This window comes from Numenius arquata, chromosome 6 (genome assembly GCF_964106895.1).
Source record: "Numenius arquata chromosome 6, bNumArq3.hap1.1, whole genome shotgun sequence".
NCBI classification, from domain to species: domain Eukaryota; kingdom Metazoa; phylum Chordata; class Aves; order Charadriiformes; family Scolopacidae; genus Numenius; species Numenius arquata.
The window spans coordinates 2,381,807-2,408,615 of record NC_133581.1 but is presented as its reverse complement, the minus strand read 5'-3'; the positions used below and the strand labels follow the sequence as shown (position 1 = coordinate 2,408,615).

The 26,809-nt window shown below is 51.1% G+C and overlaps 1 protein-coding gene across 2 annotated transcripts; it reads right to left on the bottom strand.

The window, feature by feature from the left end:
• Positions 1-22,590, bottom strand: RAB3IL1 (RAB3A interacting protein like 1). 2 transcript variants are annotated; one of them, XM_074148885.1, is made up of 10 exons: positions 22,340-22,590; positions 11,957-12,191; positions 10,945-11,040; positions 9,294-9,371; positions 8,447-8,662; positions 4,970-5,098; positions 4,744-4,856; positions 1,739-1,838; positions 659-725; positions 1-83 (listed from the first exon to the last, which is right to left on the bottom strand). In XM_074148885.1, the coding sequence occupies exons 1-10, from the start codon at positions 22,498-22,500 to the stop codon at positions 1-3; spliced, it is 1,278 nt and encodes a 425-aa protein (XP_074004986.1). In that variant the 5' UTR covers positions 22,501-22,590. The 2 variants fall into 2 exon arrangements, with proteins under 2 accessions (XP_074004986.1, XP_074004987.1); XM_074148886.1 differs by lacking the exon at positions 22,340-22,590 and adding an exon at positions 17,438-17,451.
• Positions 22,591-26,809: the final 4,219 nt, after the last annotated feature.

Genomic DNA, 26,809 nt, shown 5'->3' with positions numbered 1-26,809 from the left:
TTACATCTCACTGGGATAAAACCCGAGTTTGGCCAGAGACATCTCCCTCCGGAGCCGCATGACCTCCCAGTACATCAGCTCCACTGCAAAGCAAAACCAGTGTGGGGAAGGGAAGAAAAAAAACAAGACACCAAAAATCAGTAAGCAAGGCACAGCTGGACACCACCTCACGTTCTGCTGTGCTCTCAGTGCAGCCCAGCCTGGCTCATCCCCAGAGTGAGGGAAGCAGAGGACAGGCCCATCAGGTCACCCCTTACCAGCTCCACCCCAGGGCAAAGAATCATAGAATTCATAGAATGGTTAGAGTTGGAAGGGACCTTAAAGATAACCCGGTTCCAACCCCCCTGCCCTGGGCAGGGACACCTCCCACTAAACCAGGTTTCTCAAAGCCCCATCCAGCCTGGCCTTGAACACTTGCAGGGATGGGGCATCCACAGCTTCTCTGGGTAACGGAGAAGCACCCAACAAGCTAATGAGCAAGGAATAGGTGCATCTATTCCTTCCTCTCATGCCTTTCTTTTGTCATTTAACTGTTTCTCAAAGAGTTCAGGTACCCCAAGCTGGCCCCGTTCCTGTCATGCTGAACAGGACCCCTTAATTCCTCCCCATGGCCCACAGAAGGCATCACCCCCCCCCGCCAGCTCCTATCCCCTCTTACCGTCCTGCCTCACCAAGCCCTGCTGGATGTAGCGGATGTATGTGAAAAAGTTGCACACGGCTGTGATCTGAGGGAGAGAAGGAAAAAAGAGAAAAAGGAGAAAAAAAGGAGTCAGTTACAGAACTGCTTTGCCTGTCAAGAGGCTTTCACAGCACCCAGCAGGAGAGCTCTTAGTGATCAGCACCTGAGAAATAGTCCCACATACCACCAGATAAAGAGATACAGGAAGAAAGCTGATTAAAAATAAAAAAATTAAAAAAATCTGGGCATCTACAATCCCATCCCAAGATGCTACACTATCCATGAGACACACTGCGGAAGAACTCCAATCTACTGCAGATTTGAGACATAAGCAATCACTACTTAATGTGGCAGCAAAGCCTGTGATCTTCCTTCAAAAGAGCACCGTTCTCCAACTGAACAGAAGTCTTTGGAGTTAAAGATTTCTGTAGAAAGCATGTGTGCAGGGAGGCAAAGGTGTTGATGACACTGAGTACTTCAGTGCAAGTGACAAAAATTAATCAACTTAAGTCCATGGCTGAAACCAAATTTTTTGTCTCAGAAAGAGTCACATGTTGCAGGATCAGCTCTTCTGATATGTAACTCGGGAAAGCATACACTTCTCAAATGCTCTGTTGAATCAGGGCCCCAACAGCAACATTAACAAATCATTCACCTTCTCCCTTCCCTCCAAAGAAAGGACAACTTGTTCTTGTAACCATTTGAGTCACTGATCTGAACCGGAACAGTAACAAGAGCCAGCATTTAAAGAGCAGAAAATTACTGTGTTTTACAAAGGAGAATTAAAAAATAATAATAAGGCAAAACAATCAAAGCCCTGTACTGAAGCAAACCATGGAAAGCGAACACACTGAAGATAGGTTGCCTGAAGGAACATGAGGCAGAGCACCGGAGCTTGAAGCAGGGCTGGAGACACACACCAAGAGCCAGATTGACTTCAGGAACAAGCTCAAGCCCCCACATCTCTGTCAGTTTGAGGGCTGACCCAAAAGCTCCTCTATCTCAGGGCTTGGGACAATTTTGGAGGGTCGAGACACCCTGGGAAGGTGGAAGACTCACCCTGGCCCTGCAGGATGGTGAAATGTAGTAGTAATTCCCAGAATCTCCCAGCATGATGCGGTGCTTGCAGGTCCTGGGGAGGCCACTGAGAGCACATTTCCTGCAGGCAAAGGAAAAACACTTCAGCCTTCAGCAACTGAGCAGCACAGCAATTCAACAACCTCAAGACTATCCCCCCAAGAGATGGAAGTGGGAGCTCAGAAGGCAGATGCTGTGTCAGTTCAGCACGAAGAAGGAAAAAAAAACCACTTTGGCTGATATGAGCTTTTTTGCTCCTTGAAAGATTCCATAAACGGCAAGTTTAGGAGACCTTAGACTAAATATCTGGAACCATGAATTATTCCATGCCCATTCCATACCCTTTCCCTGGCAGACAGCCCAAGTCAAAACCACAGAAAATATTAAAGAGGTGAGGCTGAAGCAGAGTATAACAAATGTCATCTGTTCTCTGCACATCTCTTCCATGTTCCAGGCAAGGCTTTTCCTGAAGGAATTCTGCTCAGGTGTATCAGCTTTCCCAATGGGATGCAAACACGCTGGGTGGGGATCAAACCTGGTCTCAAAACAGGTAAATCCAGCATTTGAGCAGATTTTATCATGCTGAGAACTCAAAACAAGCCACGCTGCAGCCTTTATGCTACGCTCCTATTAATTAATTTGGGCCTGATTCGAAGCTACTCTAGTTGAAGCCACACGGATTGACTTTGTACTGACTTCAGGGGGCTTTGGATAAGGCCTGCATTTCCTAAGAACAAGGCAATCCCTTCTTGTGCAGGCAGGGAAGAAGCCTGGCTTCACAACTGTAAGATTCCAGACTGAGTGAAGAAAATAGTCTTTTCAAGACAGCTCAGCTCCCAGGGAGACCACCAATAGACATAATCAGCAAGGGTGCAGCATGTCTGTATTTTCTTGCCATTTCCTTCTGTTAATTGCAAGATTAATGTTTCCCAGCACCAGCCAGTTGTCCTTCCTTCATCCCCACTTAAAGCAGTATGCATACTCATCACCACATTCCCTGGAGACTCAGTGCCTGTATGGTGGGAAGAGGGACATCCCTCCCCAGCTGCAAATAGTTGCTCTGTGTCCCGTGGAAGGTAACAACACAGGGGAGCGGATGTTTCAGCGAGCTTCTGAGCATGTCTCTGTGCTTGCTTTCCATTGCTATCAGGGCAAATAGTAGCTAAGAGTGGAAGCATGGGCTGTAAGCGTTCAGGTGCAATGAGAAGTAATCATCGCCCAAATATTAACACAACTTTGGGGATCAAATCCTCAGAAGGTGCAGGATGACCGATACCTTTGTAAATGAGATACCTTTAAGAGGTCCTAAATTTGAGCATCGCAGCTCACTGAAAAAAAGACTCTTGCTGGTCACTCTTGGCTTGGTTGATACTGCTTGGTGTAACTCCAGCTATCACAAGTGTAGCTAGAAGTAACCTAAACCGCAGCATTTGGACACCTGCCCTTCAGCGCTCTACACACTCCAGGGCAATTTGCCAGACATGCCACCATGAAAACCAGTTGCCCTCAGCACCTCCTGGCCAACATTTTGCTCTGATGGTATAAAGGCAATGTCACACAGTGGCCAACTCACTCCCTGCCTGTCTAGACTCCTCGAACTGCTTCACCGAGGTCTGTACAGCAACGTTCAGACAAGTAGGTCTGGTAGGTCCCAGCTTGGGCAGGGACTCCAGTTTTCTCCTTTCTGGCCCACAGCATGTCCAAAGTTGCCATAAAAATCAGTGGTTTGCATCTGGGAAACAAAGAGGAACAAACTCCTTTTGGGTCCTTTATCGCCAATAGCGAGATTCCTTACCATCCTGTCTGGGTGGAAATTAAAGAGGGTTAAAAAGTTAGCTTAGTTCAGCTCTGGCCTCGAAGCTGCTATATTGCACTAAGTTAGTAACTTGTTAATGGATTAGAGATCTTTGATCACTGGCTAAAAAATAAATACTTCACTTACGTTACAATTTGTGACCGGAACCCACTGTGAAGACACAGAAAAAAAATAAAAAAATCAAAAGGAAACCGATAAGGATAAACACAGGATGGGTTGTTCTTGGAACAGGCCTGACACACACTCATGGAACAATTTGCCTAGAAATGACAGAAAACGCAGAAGAGAGTGGTAGGAATCCTGCATGTGAGCAGCTTTTACTGTTACAGGAACACCTTTGCTTAGAAGGTGCTCTGCTTGAAGGTCAGGGAGGGAAGAAGAAAGAGAGAGAGCCCTGACTGAACTCAAATTCAGTAGCTGAATAAAATCCCCTATCTTCATCTGGAATATCATGTCACCCCCGTCAGTGCTCCTCTTCTTTGAGGCAATCTCAAGTTGTCTGTCACATCAGATACACTCAACACAAGCTCTCGAGCACCCCTAGTCCCAATTCTGATGGTAAGGTGACAGCATCAGGTTGGGAAGATGATATGCAGCAAGAGGAGATCTCTTCTGACCTAGGCTCAAACCCACCTGGTGCACCAGCAAGGTCAGGAGTGCAGGGTGAGCTCAAACCTCACAAGATGACGACATGGTTTACTGATGATTTTTGATTTTATCAGAGTTAGATTGATGGTTGGACTAGATGATCTTAAAGGTCCCTTCCAACCTAGACAATTCTATGATTCTCTGATTCTAAGATGCAAGAACATGAGATAACACAGCTCTGACTTAATCCTTTCACCCTAAGTTATAGATAAACACACCTTCAGAGAACATTAAACAAGTTGCTACCTTAAGGGAAAAAAAAAAAACCAAACAAACCTCTTCCAAGCCAAGGGCACTAACACACCACTAGGTTACAGTCGATTACAGTCCCTCAGCTGAGCTGAGCTGATTCCCCTTCTCTCGAGCTGATCTACCACCGGTCACAGGGTAGGAGAACATGCAACTGAGTCCTTTGAACTGTTCAACTCAACTGACTGACCAAGGCCTGGCCAAACTCCACTAGATGGTACAAAAAGACCAGCAACAAGGAAAGGACAAGACAGCATAAAGCACTGTTCCTTACTTTGGGCCACCACACTCTTCTGCTGACACCTTCACCACCGGCAGTGCCTGGGAAGCAACCGGCTCAATGGTGAGCGTGTTCTGCTCCACAGCCACTCGCACCAGCTCCGACAGCTGTGGCAGAAAGAAACAAGTGCAGATATGAACGTGCAAAGGTCATCTCTGTAAAGCTGCTGCTATGGTTCTGCTACACTGCACAGTTTTTGTCCTCCTTTTCCAGCACTCACCTCCTGCTTCGTGAAATCCAGACAAGGTCCTACATCTTCTCGATAAATTCTGTCCAGGAAGGAACAGGATTTATCCAAAGTTGGAGATTCCTTCCAGGCCTGGAACTCAGCAAATAAAATGGAGTCGACCTGCAGCAAGTGTTCAAGAGGAATGGGAAGAGGGAAGGTGGGTGGGAGGGAGAGATACCATATCAGAAGGTGTTTGTTACTGTGCAGGTAATCTAACTATGAGACATCTGCATCTAGAAGGGCTTAGACATCACAACAGTGTCTGAGAGAAGTTGGCTTGCTCCAAGGGTCTTTCATCTCCCACCCATCAGCAGTTCTGTGCCAGACTGGGCTTATCCTGCCAGAAACCTGCACCTCTCTATGCCACATCCCTCCAGGACAGGGCAGCACCTCTGCTGCAGGAAAGCCACCATACAACCACTGAACAGACCAAGTGCCCACTCAGCCCATGGCAAGAATGATGAGAGCAGCTGAACGGCAAAGCACAGTGGCAATGGCACCCAGGAGGCAGAACTCTTCCGTAAGGAAAGGATTGCTACAGAAAACAATTAATTGGAAAAAGCTATTAATAAAGAGCTATCCGCAGGACTACACTCAGTGAGCCCAAGTAGGAGCTGAAGGGTATGCCAGCCCTTTAAAGACCACTCCAAGCCCAGAACTCTGGTGTTTGGGGAGTCGCAGAAGTAATGGGAACACTGGGCAGCCACACAGGCCTGCAGAGGGAAGCTGAGTGTAGGAAAGTAGGTCTCTCAAAGGGAATTCAAAGACTAGGAATAACTTTCCCCATTCTAATGTCTGCTCCTTGCCTTTTACAGGTGGGCCTGCAATAATTATCACTCCCGGGACAGAGTTTGCTCCCATCCCCTGAGCCAGCAGGAAGGTCGCTGCCTCTATCTCTGCCTGGTTGAAAATACTTCAGTCCTGGAGATTCTCTGGGACCTGGTGTTTAAACCCCAGATGGATCATTAGCCAAACCACCAACCTGACTGACAGGGCATCTCCTTAAAAGGCCAGCAAATCCTGTTAAAGCTGCTGAAAGGAAAAACAAACTTAAAGAAACCCTGCTGAGCAATACAAAGAACATGAGTGAACAAAGCTGAAAGAGGTCTGGGCTCCAGCACACTCGCTCTGTGCTACGGACACTGCTCACCTGCTACCAGGAGGCAGCTTCAGATCCACAAGATGGGAAAAAAAAAAAACATGAGAAAAAAACCAAAGAAACAAACAAAAAAAAAAATATGGAGGTTAGCATGCAAGGAAGCTAGAACTAAAAGGCTGGAAGTGCAAGAGGCAGATGGGTCGGTCCCACCCTTCCCCGATGCTGTCCAGAAAGGTTACCTGCCGCGAGGATGAGGAAGCATCTGCCCCCAAGGCCTGCCAGCTCGGTTCATAGGTGATGTGGAGAGCCTTCCCGGGGATGATACAAAGGAGCAGAGAGAGGAGAGCGGGTAACCCAGACTTTGAGGGCAGAGGGAGAGACAGACAGTGAAGGAAAAGGTTTAGAGAGACAGGCAAGAAAGGGAGGTAAAAAACCTGAGACAAAATAGAAGATATAAAGAAAGGCTCAAGCCCTCCCTTGCGGGGAACTAGGGTGCTGCTCAAGATATCACAGGGCCACAAGCCACACCTTTCGACTTCAGCTTGAGGTGCAAAAAGGAAACAAAAATTCTGTCATTTTTAGGCACAATTTAAGATAGGGCACTTTTTTTTCCATAGAGCACCAAGCACCAACTCTCCGAATGCCAGGTTCCCTTTTATCACCTCTCACACAGGCCACTAAGGAATTTGAGAGACGGAAATGAAGAAGTTAACAAAAAACCACCCCACCCTCGATATATAAAATTATTAGTTCCTGTAGCCCTGGGATTTTAAGCCCTGGGATATCTGCACCATGTGGAAGCTACCCACACAAAGAAATAACAGGTCCAAATATTTAACAAGCAAGTCACTTACAAGAGCTAGGACTTCTCTAAAGATCATCAACAGGAGTTTTGCTGAGACTGAGCCAAGAACAGCAAAATGAACTCCCCAGTAGGCAAAAGTTATCCCTGCTTACTGTAGAGGGCAACTTCAACAGGGCAGTCAGTGGTTCATTGAATTGGGCTCTTGGTTTGGAGCTCCTCTGTTCTGACTGGAGGAACAGTTAGCACTGGGAGAGGTCACAGGACCTTAAAAAGATTAAAACCTTTTTCTTCCTGGTCCTCAAAGCAGCTTCCAGCTGACTGCATTTGACTCCAACTTCCAGCGTATCTGGACTGTTCCCTGCTTGACCACGAGAAATCAGTGCATCAGGCCTTCCCAGTCACTGAAATGATTTTTTTCTTTGGCTTTCTCTCTGACATAGCCTTTGTTCCCCTCTGCCTGTGAACAGAGTTAAAGATCCTCATCTCTCACTGCTACTGCGGTCCCAGGAGAATGGCTACAACCAACGTTGCCTGAAGCATTTCACCCAAACTCTAGCAACAAGAGCACATTCACTGAATCCGCTGCCAAAAGCAGAGGTTACCAGTGTTGCCAGCACAGTCCTGTTTGGTCAGAGTATTAATTTCACAAGTGGCCCTTGTGCATATGTTCTCGCACAAGCCAAGTGACCAGGTGCCTTTGTGTTCCCTCAACAATTCTTCATGAGAGAAGCCACACCTCCCCAAAAAAATCACTAGGGAAGACACATTCCCCCACCACATTCTCACTCATTTTCATTCTTCCTGACCAAGTGCCATAAGCTGCCTCTTTTTTGCTCCCCAGAACAGCTGTGTACACATCTGGTTAGTGGAAAGTTCCCAGATGAAAAGGTCCTGCCAGCAGGAGGAAGCTTTACTTACACGCATGGTCACAGCAGGTGGGGGTCTATCAAAGGATCACCCAAGGGAATTAAATAGAGTTTGTTGGAAAGATACTAAAAAATGCTTTGTACGCTTCTCTGCCCAGTTCCTTCCAGTAAGGAAGGAATTAAATATAATTAAATATACGCTCTGCAAAGAAGAGCACATGCCCAAGAACACAGAATGAATGACAGAGACTACAAGTTGATGGAGGTGTCCTGGTGTCCAAGCCAAACTAGGCAAAGAAAAGAAACAACAGCAAATCACCCCAGAGCAGGCAGTGGACTCATCTACCAAGATGCAGCAGAATTGGCTTCTGCTCAGCAGCTCCTGACATACCCACTCAGCACTGGTAGCTCCTGGATCTGTCCGTGCCCTCCAGGGATCCTTCAACCGCTTCCTCTAGCAGTTGTCCCGACGCAACCTCAAACGCACTTCCCAGAAGGGGAAATCTCCACAAACGGAAACCCTCCAGAGCCTGCCTCAGCACAAATTTAGGGAACAAGCCAGATTACTGCACAGGCAGCTTCTCCCGACACTGAAACCACAGAGCTCTCCAGGAAGCCAGAGTCAAAAGCCGCACAGCTCCCTGAGCACAGTGACAACGGTGGCTCCAAGGCCAATTCAGGGAATGGCCCTCACCCACCTCTTTGCGTTCATGACTGACTGGCTCTGGAGTCACATTCTGGCTGGCAGCTGAGACCATGGCGCTGCTGGTGCTCTTGTTTCGCCCATGGCCCTTCCTGAAGACAGCTTTAGAAGGGCTCTGGAGCTGAGGGTGCAGCTCCCGGTTTGGAGAGGAAGGTGTGGATGTGATCACCAGCGTCTTCAGAGCTGTTACCTCTGCCTGCAGCATGTCAATCTGAGGAGACAAGGCAAGAGTCAACAGCACCTTCAGCACTAGCTGAGCTCGAGCTCACTGCACCCCACCAAACACTAAAGCCACAGGGAACCAGTTACAAGCCCAGTCACGAAGCCTTCTCCCCATTTTCCCAAATGCCCACCATCACCAAGAATTTCAAACAGGGCCAAACAGTAGCTATTCAGGAACCCATCCCTCTGCTCTCCTCAGTCTGAGCACATTTTGCTCCGGGCTCTTTTTAGACCCAATAACCCAGGAGAAATGTCTCTCTCCTTGAGAAGGAACCAGTTGAGCAGCCCTGTGGTGCAGCCTTGTCAGGAAATTCCAACTCCCCAGCTCCCTGCTCTAATCGTCCCCACAGCTGTGGCAATTAAATATCATATCACTTCTCCGTGGTTCCTCTGGCATCCATGTCTCAAAGGGGAGCTGGATCTCACAGACTGCAAGGATGCCTTTTCCCCCTCAGTTAGTGTCTGCTGGTGAGGGAACAGAGTAAACGCAGCATCTCAGAGAGACTGAGCTGCAGGTGATTTACTCTCCTCCAGCCACCAAACAGCACCAGTGGCCAGGCTGGGCCAGGATGCCACCAACCTAGCACTGAGATCCAAGTCAAAGAGAGCGCGGTTCTCACCTTTCCCCGTGCCTCCCTCAGCTGTTTCTCTGACGCCGCCTGTTTAGTGTTTGCTTCTCTCACCATCTTGTGCGCTTCCTGGACCAGAGAGAATTTTAGTCTGCCTGTTTCAGTCCCAACTCGTAAAGCCACCAGGGCAGGTCAAAGCTCTGCCATTATCGCATGCTCTGAGCGAGCAAGCAGGGGGACAGACAGCACTGCCACATCCAAGGGTTTTACTCTGTCAGCCGTGAAGAGCCTTCCCCCAGAATTTCCCAGAGAAAGCTCTCAGTGCCAGAGCCTGGAGTGCATCCCCCTTCTAGGAGTGTCGTTGGCTAAATGAAAGAGTTTCGCTGGCTGAGTCCAAGGTCATCTCTTTCACTGATATGGGCTGCTGTGAACAAAGCCAGAAGCAAGGGCCTGCCCTTCCCTGCCCTTGGGAATTGCTTTAAAGCTGAGGCTTTCACATTAGCACCCACCTGAGCCATATCACAGCCATGTAGAAGCTATGTCTGCACCCAGTCCAATACCTCTGTGACTCTGACCTTGACTCAGACTCACTAGCATGGCTTCCTGACTTGACCTCAGGCCTGCGCTGTCGCTGCAGACTTGCTGGTTGATCACTGGACTGTTTTCTGACCCTGATTGCCATCTGCGGCACAGATCCTGATCCAGACTTGCTGCTCCACGTCTTGGCTCCTGGCTGGTGAGGTCACTGCTCTTGCCTGACTTGTTATTGCACTTTGCTCCCACTTCCCGCGTGGAGCGGCCAGCCCTCGCTGCTCTGGGCATGGCTGCAACGCAGCAGGAGCTGTAGCTCCGGTGGGGGCCAAATGGTAAGAGACCAACTTAAAAGCATCTCCCACAGGAAGAGGGGAGCAGTGCGAGTCCCAGCTGGGGCCTCCCCGCAGTGCTGTCTGGCAGCGCTCTGTCCGAGGCCACCAAAGGAAGGGGACAGCCCTCAGCTGCATTATCTCTAAATTCACCCCGAGCCCAGGCAGCCAAATCTCCAGGAGGGGGGATGCTCTCTTGGCTCTTGCACTCAGCATGAGCCTGTGTTTCAAAGGTACAGACGGGCTCTGGCTTTCCTCACTGCCCAGTCAGATCCAGACATTAGAGCTGCTGGTAAATGGGATTTTGCCAGGATAGAGCTTGGCAAGAATCACATTACAGAAGAAAAAACAACCAACAGGCCTTCTGAACACTCACTGGTGCAGAGTATATGAGGACATCGAGCTTGTTCCCACCCCAAGCAAGGGCTGACACAAGCCAGGAAATCATCTCCATTACCCAGCAGCTGCTGCCCAGATTACAGAGCAGGCACAGGAGAGGGAGAGGGACAGGGAGCTATGCTCAGCTCCAGCTACAGGCATCCCCACATCTGTTTTTGCTACCAGACGTACAGACCCATAACTGCCGTGCTCTTTATGCCACCCCACAGCTGCTAGAAGGGGAAAGAAATACATGCAAATGCCCCCCAGGAGCGGGTACAAGCCCCTGCTCTGAGGCTCTGCCTGCAGCACTGCCCAGCTCTGCTCCAAGTGGGAAAGAACAACAGGGGAAAGGAGGAAACTCGGGGAGGAGATGGCTGGAAGTTCAGGGAAAGCCTCTCTTAAAGCAGTTGGATGTAAGCTTAGCTTAAGAAATGATGGGAAAAGGAAGAGGGTGGTACCTCAAATAGGCTGGCTGTTAACTCCTCTAGTTCCTGCTCCAGTTGTTCTCTGACTTTTGACAATCTCTCACATTCTTTGTCCTTCAGCTTCAGCTCCTGTTGAGGAAAGGGAGAGGGATGCATGAGCTCATAGCCAGCCTCAGCAGTGCTGACGCCTGCCTGCCCCCACCTCTCAACCACAACCCTTCCTCCCCACGACGGTGTGCATCCCTGGCCCAAGACTCCTGTCGCTAAACTCTGTACCACACTCTGTGTCACCAAGGGCATCCCTCCACAAGTTGCAGCAGGTTTTTCTGGCTGGAATTGCTCGTTTGCATTAGCAGGAGGCTCCATAGTAAGCACTGCCTGCCTCAAGCTGCTTTCCAGCAGGTTTCCAGGCATGGATGTTGGCATGGAGGTTTTGGAGGTTATGACCACCTCAGCTCAATCTTCACAGAATCACACAGTTATGGGGTTGGAAGGGACCTCTGGAGATCATCTAGTCCAACCCCCTGCCAAAGCAGGTCCCACCTAGAGTAGGTTGCACAGGCATGTGTCCAGGGAGGTGTGAATGTCCCCAGAGACAGAGACTCCACCACCTCTCTGGGCAGCCTCTTCCAGGGCTCTGCCACCCTCACAGGAAAGAAGTTCCTCCTCGTGTTTAGGTGGAACTTCTTCTATTCAAGTTTGTGCCCATTTCCTCTTGTCCTGTCACTGGGCACCACTGAAAAAAGACTGGCCCCATCCTCCTGACACCCATCCTTTAAATATTTATAAGCATTGATGAGATCCCCCCTCAGTCTTCTCTTCTTCAGACTAAAAAGACCGAAGTCCCTCAGCCTTTCCTCATCAGAGAGATGTTCTAGGCCCCTCATCATCTTTGTAGCCCTAATCTTGCTCCTCTTCTGCCTGCTCCAGGCTCTGGCACGGCCACATTCAGACCCTGCTCCCCTCAGCACCACCTCTAGGAAAAACCGCACTGCTCAAATCTGTGCCACCATCCTGAGGTGTTCTCACAAAGTCCAGGCCTTACCTTCTGTGCTTTGTGCAGCTCTTCCTTCAGGAATTCGGACCCTTTTTCACGGATCTCCACCGAAGAGCTGCGTAGACGTGACATGTTGAGCTGCTCAGTGGACTGGGTCTCATCCACACCTCCGGCATCCTGGCATCCAGTCTCTGGCTCCTCCTTACTGCCTTTGGATGGCATTAGTGTCTTCCAGTGTCCCACAGCGGGTTGCTTCTGGTTCTCTTCCTCAAAATTGGCCTGGCTGTGGGATACCAGCATAGTGAAAGTTTATATTTTGATAAATATGGTGGGAGAGATTCACAGCTTTCCTCTAACACTCGCAACACATCCACCTCCAGCCTCTCCCAGGCACTGAAGTGAGGCAGGGAGGGTGATGGTGTATGAAGAGCAGGTCCTGGCTTAGAGGATCTGCTCTGTGCCCAGCAGCACCAGTTCCTTTACCCTGCACGCAGGCACTGCCTCCCTATTGAAGTGCTTTACCCTTTTGGCATGGATTGCTTCCAGAGCAGCAACAGAAGAGGAGATGACAGTCTAAAATACAAACTTTGGGGGAAATCTCCACTCCCGTCCTGGGATCTTTAAGGACGGCACCAAGTCTAGTTTGAGATGCCCAGCCTGCACTCCTCTGAAGAAGGGCTGGTTTCTCAACAGCAAGTGCTCCCTCACAGATAATTCTGGACACACAAAACTTAGTGGGCAAAGCAATGCTATTAGTAACTCCTGGCTTCACCCTTCTCAACCAACACGTCCCAGGTACTATTAACTCAGGATAAAGCAGGAGAACTAAAGACAGCTGCTCCAGGAACTCCATTCTCACCTGCTTTTTGAGAGAAACAGACTGCAGCTGGCTCGTTCAGAACTCCAGCATACACCCAGCAGACCTAAATTCAGAGACACGGCTTCCCCAACTGAGGGAGTAACAAGAAAAAAGCGAGTACAGCTCTGCCCTTCCCCAGCAATATAAATACCCTGATCCCCTTCACTGCAAACCCAGCCTTCCTCTTCCTCCCATCCCTGCTTCCGAGGGGAAGGATCTATTTTTAACCTACTGGTTTCCCACCCAAGTCCTTCAAGGAACCGTCTAACACAGTGTATTTCCATTGAGCTGAAATGAAGCCCTATTTTTTATTTTCAGTGGCGAGTAGAGATGTACTCAGAAGAGGGAACCAGAAGAGTCACCCAGGACACTGTTCCCCAGTGCTCAGCAGGACTTTGTCAACGGACTAACACAGACCCTGAAAGCAGCTGATGAATTTAGTAGGATTTGCAGCTGCTGGGGTCTCACGAGAGGCAAACGTAGGCTTAAGTGGCTGCATGACAGGGTACTGCCATCATGGCGTTACCTAGAGTATGCGCATCACCCCTTCTTCACGCATTGGCGGTCACTTGCCACGTGAAGTCGGCGGGAGCGCAATCGAGCCTTGCACACATGGAAGCTTTCTATCACCTCCAGCACACACCGCGCTACAGATTAACCTGCTGCCAGTTATCTCTGGGTCACGAGGCTTGGCTGAGCTGTGGCACTACCCTCTTCCACGCACAGCACCAATCCTTCCTCCCGCACCCTCCTTCTTGCCCACCACCTTCTCCTGCACAGAAGCTCTCACCTTGGTTAGGTTCACTTTCTCTTCTTCTCTTTTCCTAATCTCTATATTTTCCTCTCCTGATTTTGCCCTACCTCCTGTATTCCAGCCAGGCCACACTCTGACTCCAGCCTCATACTGGGCTTATCTCCTCAGCCACATGCAGCTCAAAAGAGCCTTGTTCTCCTTCCTCTCACCCAAACACAAAAGGCAGTCTGACCATGAGGCCCAACTACTGACAGGCTGGCCTTTTTCTCCTCGCCTATGACATGTGGCTACAGCGTGATGCTACCATCGTTGCTACTTAAATTGCTCCCTTTCTGCCCCCCCCCAAAGCTGTCCACGGTCATCTTCTAAAGAGGGAAAAAAGCAGCAGCTACCAGGTAATTCAGCTCCAGGTACACAGGAAAGCACGTGGAAAAGCTCACATGGAAAGCACTCTGAACCCTTGGAAGATGAAGAGCTTGAGACCGTCACCGTGCCATGCCAACTAGACAGCATTTTGACTACAGAACTGGGGGAGGAGGATGTGCAGTCAGTATCATAGATTTTTAGAATCATAGAATCATAGAATCATAGAATGGCTAGAGTTGGAAAGGACCTTAAAGATCATCTAGTTCCAACCCCCCTGCCATGGGCAGGGACACCTCTCACTAGAGCAGGTTGCTTAAAGCCCCATCCAGCCTGGCCTTGAACACTTCCAGGGATGGGGCATCCACAACTTCCCTGGGCAACCTGTTCCAGTGCCTCACCACCCTCACTGTAAAGAATTTCTTCCTTATATCTAATCTAAATCTCTTCTCTTCCAATTTAAAACCATTGCCCCTTGTCCTGTCACCACTCTTCCTGACAAAGAGTCCCTCTTCAGCTCTTCTGTAGGCTCCCTTCAGGTATTGATAGGCTGTTATAAGGTCTCCCCGGAGCCTTCTCTTCTCCAGGCTGAACAACCCCAGCTCTCTCAGTCTGTCTTCATAGGAGAGGTGCTCCATCCCTCTGATCATCCTCGTGGCCCTCCGCTGGACCCGTTCCAACAGGTCCATGTCCTTTCTGTGTTGAGGACTCCAAAGCTGGACACAGTACTCCAGGAGGGGTCTCACGAGCGCAGAGTAGAGGGGCAGAATCACCTCGCGAGACCTGCTGGCCACACTTCTCCTGATGCAGCCCAGGACACGGTTGGCTCTCTGGGCTGCCAGTGCACACTGCCTGCTCATGTTGAGCTTCTCATCCATAAGCACTCCCAAGTCCTTCTCCTCGGGGCTGCTCTCCAGCCATTCTCCACCCAACTTGTATTTGTGCCTGGGGTTGCCACGTCCCAGGTGCAGGACCCTGCACTTGGCTTGGTTGAACTTCATGCAATTTGCACGAGCCCACCTCTCCAGCCTGTCTAGGTCCCTCTGGATGGCATCCCTTCCCTCCAGCGTGTCAACTGCGCCACCGAGCTTGGTGTCATCAGCAAACTTGCTGAGGGTGCACTCTATCCCACTGTCCATGTCACCGACAAAGATGTTAAACAGTACTGGTCCCAGTACCGACCCCTGCGGAACACCACTCGTTACTGGCCGCCACCTGGACATTGAGCCATTGATTGTAACCCTTTGGATGCGGCCATCCAGCCAGTTCCCTATCCACCGAGTGGTCCATCCATCGAATCCATGAGTTTCCAATTTTGAGACCAGGATGTCGTGCGGGACAGTGTCAAATGCTTTGCATAAGTCCAGGTAAATGACGTCAGTCGCTCTGCCCTTGTCTACCAAGTCTGTGGCAGTATTGTAAAAGGCCACCAAATTTGTCAGGCACGATTTGCCCTTGGTGAAGCCATGTTGGCTGTTTCCAATCACTTCTTTATTCTCCATGTGCCTTAGCAAGGATTTCAGGAGGATCTGCTCCATGATCTTGCCAGGCACAGAGGTGAGACTGACCGGCCTGTAGTTTCCCGGGTCTTCTTTGTTTCCTTTTTTGAATATTGGAGTTATGTTCCCTTTTTTCCAGTCAGTGGGAACTTCACCAGACTGCCACGATTTCTCAAATATGATGGAGAGGGGCTTAGCAACTTCGTCCGCCAGTTCTCTCAGGACCCGTGGATGGATTTCATCAGGTCCCATGGACTTATGCACCTTCAGGTTCTTTAAGAGGTCTCGAACCTCGTCTTCTTGTACTGTGGGTGCTTCTTCATTCCCAGAGCCCCTGTTCTTGCCCTCCGTGACTTGGGCAGTGTGGTTAGGGCCCTTGCCAGTGAAGACTGAGGCAAAGAAGTCATTCAGTAGCTCAGCCTTATCCACATCCTGGGTGACCAGGTCTCCCGTTTCCTTCCGGAGGGGACCCACAGCTTCCCTCGTCTTATTTTTATCCCTGATATATCTATAGAAGTTCTTCTTGTTATTTTTCACATCCCTGGCTAGATTTAGTTCTGCCTGGGCTTTTGCTTGCCTGATCAGGTTTCTGGTGACTCGGACAGCTTCTCTGTATTCTTCCCAGTCTACCTTTCCCTGCTTCCACCCTCTATAGGCCTCCTTTTTGGTCCTGAGTTTGTCCAGCAGTTCCTTGTTCATCCACGCCGGCCTACTGGCTATTTTGCCCGATTTCTTCTTTTTTGGGATGCACCTCTCCTGAGCTTGGAGGAGGCAATCCTTAAATACCACCCAGCTTTTTTGGGCCCCTCTCCCTTCCAGTTCTTTTTCCCACGCTACCTTACCAATCAGATCTCTCAGGAGATCAAAGTCTGCTCTTTTGAAGTCCAGGGTAGCCAGCTTGCTGCGCACCCTCCTTGCTGCCTTATGAATCTTGAATTCTATCATCTCATGGTCACTGCAGCCGAGGCTACCCTTGAACTTGACATTCCCGACCAGCCCCTCCTTGTTGGTGAGGACAAGGTCCAGCACTGCTCCTTTCCTCGTTGGTTCCTCTATTATTTGCAGAAGAAAGTTGTCGTCGACACATTCTAAGAACTTCCTGGATTTCCTGTGCTCTGCTGTGTTGTCCTTCCAACAGATGTCGGGGTGGTTGAAGTCCCCCATGAGGACCAGAGCGTGTGAGCGCGATGCTGCCCCTATCTGTTTGTAGAGGGCCACATCCTCGCTGTCACTTTGATCTGGTGGCCTGTAGCAGACTCCTACTGTAACATCACCTGCCCCCGTGCTCCCTTTAATCCTGACCCATAAGCTCTCTGTCTTGTCTTCACCCATCCCCAGGTGAAGCTCCATACATTCCAGCTGGTCCTTGACATAGAGGGCAACACCCCCTCCCCTTCTGCCCAGCCTGTCCTTCCTGAAGAGCTTGTAACCTTCCATTCGAACACTCCAGTCGTAAGAGCCATCCATTTTCTGGCCTCTCTGTTGAGCAAGAATGAGTGGAAGCACCAGAAGGACCAGTCACAACGGTGCTAAGAAGGTTGGAAAGGATAGAAACGAACTAGTGTCCCACTGACTTCACCTGGTTTTACTGAGCATTGACTGGGAAGATCTAGAAAAGGTTTATCCTGGTGATACTACTAAATTTGGAAGTGTGGAAAATAACATAAAAGGGTGCATTGGGGAAAGGGCAAGAAAATAAATATTAGTTTTGGCCAGAGGAAAAAGGACAGACAGTGCCGCCAAGCAAAGATAATTCATCTTGAGCTACTCAGTATGCTGGGACTGCTTGATAAAAAGAAATACGCACAAACATGGAGGGATACGCCTGACTGAGCGAGCTACGACCAACGGGAACTCCCAGACCGGGCAGACTTTTACAGTGTGAGGTGCAAGAGAGCAAGTGTGAACTACATGGTGGTCAGAGAGAGCAGTGCCTGCTCCATCCAGTTAGGCTGCTCTGTTGGAACATTTGGTTAATCAGAGGAAAAGCAGAACTGCACAGGAGAAATAAAATGGTTTAGAAAGGTCAAGATTAGCTAACATGGATCACTTACCTAAACAGTGACATTGCTAACAGGATGAGGAGGTCTCCAAAGGATCCAAACACTAAGAGAAGGGAGGGACCGAGCAAGAGAATGACCCAAAGGAAGGAATTAAATCCATTACAGGAAGGTGGGGACATAATGACATCAATTCATCCCAGAGATCAGGGGAGGTTCTCTGGAATGGATTTGCCACGGAGCAGGGGAAGCGTGCCAGAGAGGTCTGTTCAACAGTTAAACCATTTCTCAGGTGGCACAGTGGAAGCCCTCTCTGCTGTGGACTTTTGAGATCAGACAGGGTAAGCAGAGAACATGTCTCTCCAGGTTCTCCTGCGTTATAGGGGAAACACACCAAAGGGCCCCTGCCAGTCCCAGCACCTCCAGCTTCTGTGACCAGAAGGAAAAAAAAAAACAACAAACAGCGTAGAGGAAAAGCTAGATTCAAAACCAAGCAGCTAGTGAAAAAAATAAAGAAGCAGCAAGGAAAAGGGACATTTCTACAGTCCACTGAACTACTAAGACAGCCAATCTAACCCACACATAACAGAAAGAAAAAAACCCAATGTTGTTTCTTTATGACTCTCAAGTTCTCAGATGAAAGTTGTTTGTCTTGGGAGACTCGTATTCCAGTGTATTTCCATACACTATGGGAGAAAACTGGAGGACATGGAGGAATGAAACAGTCCCACTCACACTCTGTAACGCCAAGGGACCTAAAAAACTATCCTGAAAAATTATCCCATCTTCTAAGACGGGATAGCGCATTCTCCAAGTTGTGCAAACAGAATCCCCACGAAAGCCTTGGCTATATTGGCTTCTGCCCAGCCAAGGTCCCATCTCCAGCGTCTAGCTGGGGCTTTGAAATACACCCCCCTGAGACCAAAGGACCACACACACTTACACTCTCTTGCTATTGCTGGTCTGACTGGTGGCTACCTTTCTCAGAAAAACATATCATATCCTAAAGGAGCCACACCAACACAAGAAATGCAAACTTATACAAAAAAAAACCCCTCAACACCCCACAACCTTCTAAAGTTGGATTCTGTAGAAAAAGCAAAAAAATGTGCAGGATCTGCACTTTTTTCCAGCGGGCCCCACATGTTTCCTGCAGGGCTGATCCGGCAGGGTTATTTCCCATGCAAACAGCCTGTGGGTCTCTCCAGGTTAAACTCTTGCCCTCAGGCTTGTGAAGAGGACCTGACTTTTCCATCCCACCAGGACAGAAGCCTGACCGTCGCCGTTCTGCATCGCCACGAAGCAGCATCGGTCCACAGCCCACTCCACCACCCTGCCAGCTCTTAAAAGCTTTTGCAAAGCATATGGTCTGTTCGACTACAGCGTAGAGAACAAATTGTCTTTCTCTTATTTGCCAGCAGTGTGCCCAGGTGGCCAAGAAAGCCAACAGCATCCTGGCTTGTATTAGAAATAGCGTGACCAGCAGAAGTAGGGAGGTGATTGTGCCCCTGTACTCAGCACCGGTGAGGCCACACCTGGAGTATTGTGTCCAGTTTTGGGCACCTCAATCCAAGAGAGATATCGAGGTGCTGGAGCGAGTGCAGAGGAGGGCAACGAAGCTGGGGAAGGGCCTGGAAAACAAATCCTATGGAGAGCGGTTGAAGGAGCTGGGACTGTTTAGTATGAGGAAGAGGAGGCTGAGGGGAGACCTCATCACTCTCTATAACTACTTGAAAGCACATCGTAGAGAGGTTGGTGCTGGTCTCTTCTCACAAGCAAACAGCGATAGAACAAGAGGGAATGGCTTCAAGTTGCAACAGGGTAGATTTAGACTGGACATTAGGAAGAAGTTCTTCACAGTAAGAGTGATCAGACACTGGAACGGGCTGCCCAGGGAGGTGGTTGAGTCACCATCCCTGGATGTGTTTAAGAGTCGTTTAGATGTGGTGTTGGGGGATATGGCGTAGGGAAAAACTTTGTAGAGTAGGGAAGATGGTTGGACTCGATGATCCCAAGGGCCTTTTCCAACCTGGACGATTCTATGATTCTCCTGGCTTGACTTCCATACGGCTGCATGCACACACACACGCCTGCAGAGCCTTGGGACCGGACTGAGCCCTGAGTTATTCGGCTGCGAGGACGCAAGGTGTTAACAGCCCAAAAAAAAAAAAAAGTAAACCCAGTGGAAGTCCGCGGGGAAAGGCAAACCCAATGGAACTCCGAGGGGAAACTCAGCCCGGCTTCTCCCGGCCCTTGTCCCAGCACCCCGGGACGGCGAGGCTCGGGGGGCAGCCGCTGGCTCCCCGCCCTGCCTGCTCTGAGGGGGGCAAGTCCGGCCGCCACACACCCCGGCCCCACAGAACCCGGCCGCCTCTCCCCCGTCACCGGCCAGGCCCCGCGTCCCGGCCGCCGCCTCACCGCCCGCAGCCTCCCCTCCCACAGCCGGCGGGGCCGGGCTCCCGGACCTACCCCCGCAGCATAGCTGGGTCGCTCTGCCGCCGCCGCCGCCGCTGCCGCTGTTGCTGCTGCTCAGGGAGGAGGCGGAGGAGGGCCCGCCGCCGCCCCCATGCCCGGAGCCGGGGCCGGACGCTGCGGCACCGCCTGAGGGACGGGCTCCCGCCGCCCGCGGGGGAGAGGAGGGGGGGGGGGGCACCACGTGACACCGGCGCGGCTCGCGCGCTAGGGGGCGCGCCTGCGCTCTGCCGCCCGGAGGGGGCCCGGCCGTGAAGGGAGCGCGATGCCGGCCGGGCCCGGTGGTCGCTGTGAGGCCCGGAGACCACCCTGAGGCCTTTCCGCCGTCATGTTCCGGGGTCGCGGAGCCGAGCCCGGCCCCTTGGCGGCATTGCGGCCTCTTGGGGGGGGGGCCGACCCGGAGGCGCTCCGGCGGGCGGTGCTGCGCCGGGCCCGGTGGGATGGTTTTATCGCTCCTCACGGTGCTTTGTGTTTTCCTCAGAGCGGCCGCTGCCCGAGCTGGAAATCACAACGGTCTCCCCCTTCTCAGGAGTCAAACCAGGGACGTTTCCAGACCTGTGAGTCCACGGAAGAGTTTGCGAGCCCTTGTGAAAGGCCCAGGGGACAGACATTAGAAACACAAACCTCAGAACTGCTCTCCCTGTCCCGATTTGGGGCTCAGGATGGCCGAGACGGGCGGTGCTGGGGTGAGCGAAGAGCCTTCCTCCCGAGCTGAGGCTGGGAGAGAGCCCCTGGAGCCACGCTGGTACAGGGGAGGCGGCTGTACGCAGAGGGATGTCACTGCGATTTACAGCTGGAGGGGCCCTGGGAGAAAGGTGTGTGCTCAGCCAGGGATCCAAACCGGTACCAGCAGCTGGTAACACCCGTACGCTCCCCATAACACCCGTATGCTCCCCCGTAAACACATCGTCCCTCCCTGGCACGGAGCCTGCCCTCAGAGTCCTGCTGACACAGCTCTGAGCTCAGCCTGGGATCTTGTTCCTGGTCTGAGCGACACAGGATTAATATCTCTTTCAGTAATTTTACTTTTCAGTGTCTTCTAACACTAGGGAAAACTGCACTTTCAGAAGACTCTAGTGTCTGAATTAGTGAAAATATTTACTTTATAGCCAGCTATGGTATGTGGGTTTCAAGGTCTCAGTGTTTTGGAGCTCACCAGGTGCAGGGATGAGGAGGAGCGAGACAGAATCGCAGAATCTTCATGGTTGGAAGGGACCTTTGAGACCCGGGCACTTGACCCAAACTGCCATCAGGATTATTTCATACCATGAACATCACATTCAATATAAATTAGAAAGTTTGCTGAGTTCTCTCTCTCTCTCTCCCGTGATGGCTGCCATCCTGAGAACTCCTTGCCCCACTGCCAGAGCCCTGAGCCCTTCCCTTCCTCCCGAAGCCGCAGCGCTCGCAGTGTCCCACATTGGCTGTCCCTGCTGGGAGGGACCAGCTTCCTGGGATAGAATGCACTGGGGATAGTCCTTGTGTATTTTATATCGATATCAGGATCAATTTTTTTTTTTATGTTACTAATGTTAATTATTTAGTCTTATTATATTAAATCTATTTATATTTCAACCCTCTGGTTTCCTTGCTTTTCCCAATTCCCCTTCCCAGGTGGGGAGGGGTCATTGGGTGAGAGAATAATTGTCTGAACAACAGTAAGTTGTGGGTTCCTCAAACCATAATGGATGTAAATAAGTGATAATATACAGGAACATGAAAGGATGGGGGAAACCTGGCTGAGGGGAGAAATCACTGTTCTTGTTAGTGGTGGGCAACAGTGGGACTGGACCAGGATTCTTAAACTCAGCACCCGGAGAAAGCACTCGGGTTTCCGTACCCTTCCATGAGTGAGACATGTGGGTCTCGTTGTCACTGAGCTTTGGACTTTGGATGCTCCAATTTTTAGCTAGCTCATCCTTGCACTCACCGTCTCCAGGAGGCTGTGGGAGCAGGGCAGCGCTCCCAGTAGATGACAGCAGTCATGTGGCCGCACTGATTTACAGTCCTCTCTGCAAAGCAGTGGGAACACGCCGTTCTCTGTCCACCCAACCTCCTCCCTCCTGCATCACCTGTGCATGGAGGAGCCCCTTTGCCCAGGGCATGCTCATCCTGAAAGCTTTTTCCTCTCTTGCTCTGCTCAGCTACAACAGAGGGGCAAAAAGGGTCAGCCCCAGGCGATTGCTGAGGCATTTGGAAAAGACCGATCCACTCCACACTGAAATCAAGAGGAGTTAACGGTTCCAGAAAGTACACAGTCTCCTTAGGGCATTACCTACAGGCAGAGAGACAGCACTGTGGGGTTCCCACCGCCCCACAAAGCGCTCCAGGGAATGCACAGCCCGTTGTCCCTGTCCCTGTGACATGTCTGGGGACAAAACCACTCCTGCTGTTAGCCCAGGCCCACAGCAGATCCTACAACCACCTCTGGGTTGACAGCACTGCAATTTTGGTGACAGAGTATGTTTTCCAGATGGGTCCTACCTTGCCGTTGCCTTGGGCTTTCCTCCAGGTGGTGGTATCCCCTCCAAGCCTTCGCACACAGCGGCAGCTCCCTCCCTGATCTCAGCTGCTCCATCCTCTGCCTCGCCACCAGACACAACGCCAAAGGCAGGCAAGTTAGACATGGTGATCCTTGCATCCATCGCAGAGCGCCGCTGTAGGTCCTACACGGGGAGCAATTCCCTGTCCCAGCTTCTCCCAGGGGTCCATGTCATCTCCAGCCCTGCCCTGTCTCGTGGCCAGGATCCATGGTGACAACAGAGGCTGACCCCATGCTCTGAAGTCTTGGAGCAAAGCGTCCGAGAGGTTTGTGTCGATGGCTGTAACCTTTGTTATCTTCAGGGAACTTTTGGGAGGAGGAGAAAGATCTTCAGCTTTGCAAGGCAGCACCAGAAGTAATTAGTCTTTGTAATTATTAACTCCCAAGGCCTGGCTGGCAGGGACGGAGGGTCCTCAGATTAGAAAGGTAGAACTTCCAGGATTCAACAAAGGCAGGAAGAAGGAGAACTGATAATGCAGACGGGAAGCGTTAGGAGAGGATGTGCTGGGGATGCTGAATCCCAGCCCCTTGCAAAAATAACTGGTCGCAAGATGTGAGTGGCGTGTGCTCCCCCTCACTCCCAGCCCCAAAGCTACTGAGGAAGCCTGGAGAGACCCTGAGATTCCTCCATAACCAGATGAATGGGCAGGGCCAGCAGAGCAAAACTCAGCCCCTATCACTCCCGAACTGCCTTGAAGCAGGAAAAGCTGCTGCCTTCTCCATCCCCTCTGCACAAGGCTGGCTGTCCCCCAGGCGTGTCCCAAAGTGTCCACCCATCAGTTGGAGAAACACAGACCCAGCTCCCACCTCTGGTCTGAAGAGACAACAAACGACCAGACAACCTTAAAGTCTCGGTGCCGTTGGAAGCCCTAACCCAGCACCCTCGTCTCACACCATGGAAGTACCTTGCTCTCTCCCGTGTTATTTCCCATCACGTTTCATGGAAGCTGAAAAAAATCACTGACCTCTGGGCAACGAAGCGTCATAAAATCGACTTTGCCTCTTGCAAGTCTCCCAGCAAGGCACAGACCTGTTGTGAAGGCCCTGACATGGTACCTCCCCACTGCCACAGGTGGTTTTAGTTACCCTTTTTCCCCCCCCATTATCTTCCCCACTACCACTGCTCCTCCACTTGTACCCACTCACCCCCACCCCTCTCATATCCCTCCTGCAGATCCACCTTGCCAAAGTACTGACCTCTCTGACTCTTCACCTTTTGTTTCTCATCCTCCCATCTCCCCCAGGCAAAGCAGCATCTTGCTAATGCTTTCTCTGTCCTCTTGAGAGTCACGTCCCTTGCCTCCTCACAGCTCTTTCACGAAGGAAAGGACCCCCCCCAGTCCTTCCTCTGGGTTTCTCAGACTCAGGGGGTTACACTTGTGGCACCCCGTTGGGTCCTCTAACCCAGCTCTGCATCTCCTAGGTGTTTAGGAGCCTGAACACCTCCTCCAGCACCCCGAGCAGGCCCCTGTCACTTCTGGAGACCCTCAACACCATTCCCCAGTGACCTCCTCTCAGCCCAGGCTCTGTGGAGGCAGACACTGGAGCACATCTACCGAGGAACCGTGGAATCACCAGGGCAAAGCAGAGACTTCCATCTGGTGGGGTCTGCTTCTGGTGGTTCTAATTGCCTCCTCTAGACAAGCAGCTCTGCCTCCACATCATATCCTTCATATTCCCTCCTGGAGCGCCCACACCTTCCTCTGAATGGGTCATAAATGAAGAGCGGGACTCAAAATCTTGAGTTTGATTCAACCAAGGTGCGAGACCACCCAGCACAGATGCTTCCCAGCCATGGGAGAGGGTTCAAGCCTCCTCTGGGCTGCCTCATCTGCTCGTGGATTCAGATCCTACTACAATTGAAAAAAAAAAAAAAAAGGAAAAAAAAAAAAAAGAATTAAAACCCAGACTCATGCCGGGAAGGGAAGGAGGAACATGGATTATTTTAAAGCTTGGAAAGCAGGACTACACCCCTGATCCAGCAAAGCCAGACCGGATGTTACTGCCATGAAAATGAGAATGAAAACAAATGGCCTAAAACTCCAGGCTTCATCCACCCACTCCCTTCCCCTCCCTCTGGGCAGCCTGAGCCCCAGCTGCACAGCACATTTGCTCAACTGGTTGGAAGGGCTTCAGGAAGGGTCCTCTGGGACCTCTGGGTCTAAGATCTCCGATTTCATGGAGGGGATCTGCCTTGATCACCCAGCAAAGTGCAACCCCCGTTCCAGGGTGAAAAGAAAAGACTGGAAAAGCGTAATGCTCAGCTCCTGACTGAGGGCCAGGAGAGCAGGGGGGGGTCAGCGGTGCTCAGATGGATGCTGCTGATAGCAGCCACGCTGTGGCACTGAGCAGAGACCCACCAGAGACACTGCCGTTCCTGCTGGTTCTCAGCTGGAGAGAGCTGACAGAGAGCAACCTCCTTGCTCCGCAGCATCCTTTGAAGGATGAACCCAGGGGAAAGACACCAGACGGGAAAGGAAGAAGAGCAGCTGAGAAACTCAGAGGGAAAGGAGTGCTGTCCCTCAGCTTTTTAGGAAGACCTTCCTTTCTGCTGGCTGATTTGGACACTGTTTATCCAACCAGAAACTTCTCAGTCCCGCAAATGCACAATATCTGCAAGGAGGCCCCTAGAAGTGGTCACTAGAAGTGACCAACACGTGGTCCTCCCTTTGGAACCTAATCCCCACCACGGTGGCCAAGGCAAGAAAAGGGGGACCTCGCTAAGGACTCTTCCCTCCTTTTCCTGTCTGTCCAAACTGAACTATGCAGCATCAGAGGGAGAGGGAGAAATATGTCACCTGGGCAACAATCTCTGATCTCTCCTGGGTAAAGACACATCTAGATGTGTCCGGGAGTGATGGCCAAAAATAATCCCAGTGAGGTACAGTCAGTCTGTCCGTGTATCGAGCCTCTTGGCCAGGATTCCCAGGCATCCCGCAGCTTGGTCGGTGCCATCCCAAATGGCTGTTTATACACGCACACGTGCCAACGCCGCCTCACAGGAGCCCAGTGTTACCAGATGGCTCTTGATTTGCCACAGAGCTGGAAAAAAAAAAAAACAACAGAGACACTTGTAAAAGGCAGTAGAGCTGGCAGGGACGTGGCTTCTTCCACTAGAGCAGCAAGTTACTCCCTCCCTATGTCAGAACAGCACATAGTCCACGAGGAAATTAATTACTACACCGAGCTCGAGTGCTATGTGAGGGGGGGGCAGCACCTTCAGTGTGCCCCCAGCTCTCAGGAGCATCCCCCCCCGCCTCCCCCGGATGGTGCAGAATGAGTGATGGATCCTGCAACATAAGGAGGAGAAGAAGTCTGGGGGTCACCGATGGTCATTGCATCCTCTTCAAACATTCACGCCCAGCTCAAACCTCAGAGTAAATCCTGTCTGTGCAAAACAGCACCCCCTCAGGTACTTTCCTCGTCTTTTTTTTTTTTATTATTATTATTTTAATTTATTTTATTACATCAGATTCCAGGGAAGAATGTCAGTTTGAGAGACACCCCTGATGCCAGCTGCCTCTGCGTCCATCTCAGCACTGAAACTGGAGAAGGGAAAGGGATTTCACCAAGCTTTGGGACCCACGGCATCCTCCTGAGAGAAGCACTTATTATTCGCTGGGAGACGGCAAGGAGGGCACCGAGCCTTTCCCAGACAGCTGCAGCTAATTCAGCACGGAGAGCGGACCTTTGGGATTCCCAAAGCGGGGATTCGCTTCCCGTCGCAGTAACTCAATCTCCGTATCTGTAAAATGGAGAAAATCGGAATGATTCCAGGGCTGTGAGACCGAGGATGGATGTCAGCACCTCCTTGCTTTCTCCTCTGCCAGGCTTTCAGACCGGCATCTTCCTCAAGGCCTGCAAGGACTGAGGCCACAGGAGACGTGAAAAGAGATCCGAGCGGCGCTGCCACACCGGTAGCCCTCGAGTTATTTACTTTCATATTAAATTCCACAAATATTTCGTGCTGTCCTAACAGCTGCTCCGAACCGCACGAGCTGCCAGCAGAGCTACTCTCAGAGGAGGGCAGCAGAGTCCCCCAGATGCCAGCACATCCCTCCACAAAGAGCAGGACACGAGGTTTCGCTGTTTCACGTTCGTCCCCAGGGGCACCTGAACAGCTCCAGCAAATGTCTCACCCGAACCCTTTTTGTCCCCCTGCCACGTATGGGGATGAGGGCTCAGGCACCGAGACCCTCAGGAACTGTCTCAGCCTGCCTGACCACTAATTCCTTCTCTCTGGATCCCTCTCCAAAGGGGAGGACCAAACCGTGGAGCAGGGCCCTTCTGTGGACCACCTTGCCTTCAGAGAGAGTCCGTTCCTGTGCTCTCCCAGCTTTTACCCCCATTCACAGAGCTCTTTGGTGTTTCAGGATATTGTCATGATCCTGAATCGCTTGGGGACCCTGTCC

Bases quoted from the DNA above. Each gene is read 5' to 3' on its own strand.
- RAB3IL1 (XM_074148885.1), bottom strand. From the start codon at position 22,500: ATGGATGCAAGGATCACCATGTCTAACTTGCCTGCCTTTGGCGTTGTG. The intron at 9,372-10,944 runs GTACCACCCTCT...TCTCTGGTCCAG, and splicing joins TAACAGCCAGCCTATTTGAG to GAAGCGCACAAGATGGTGAG. The intron at 5,099-8,446 runs GTGGGTGAGGGC...CACTTGCTGCAG, and splicing joins TCAGTCATGAACGCAAAGAG to GTCGACTCCATTTTATTTGC.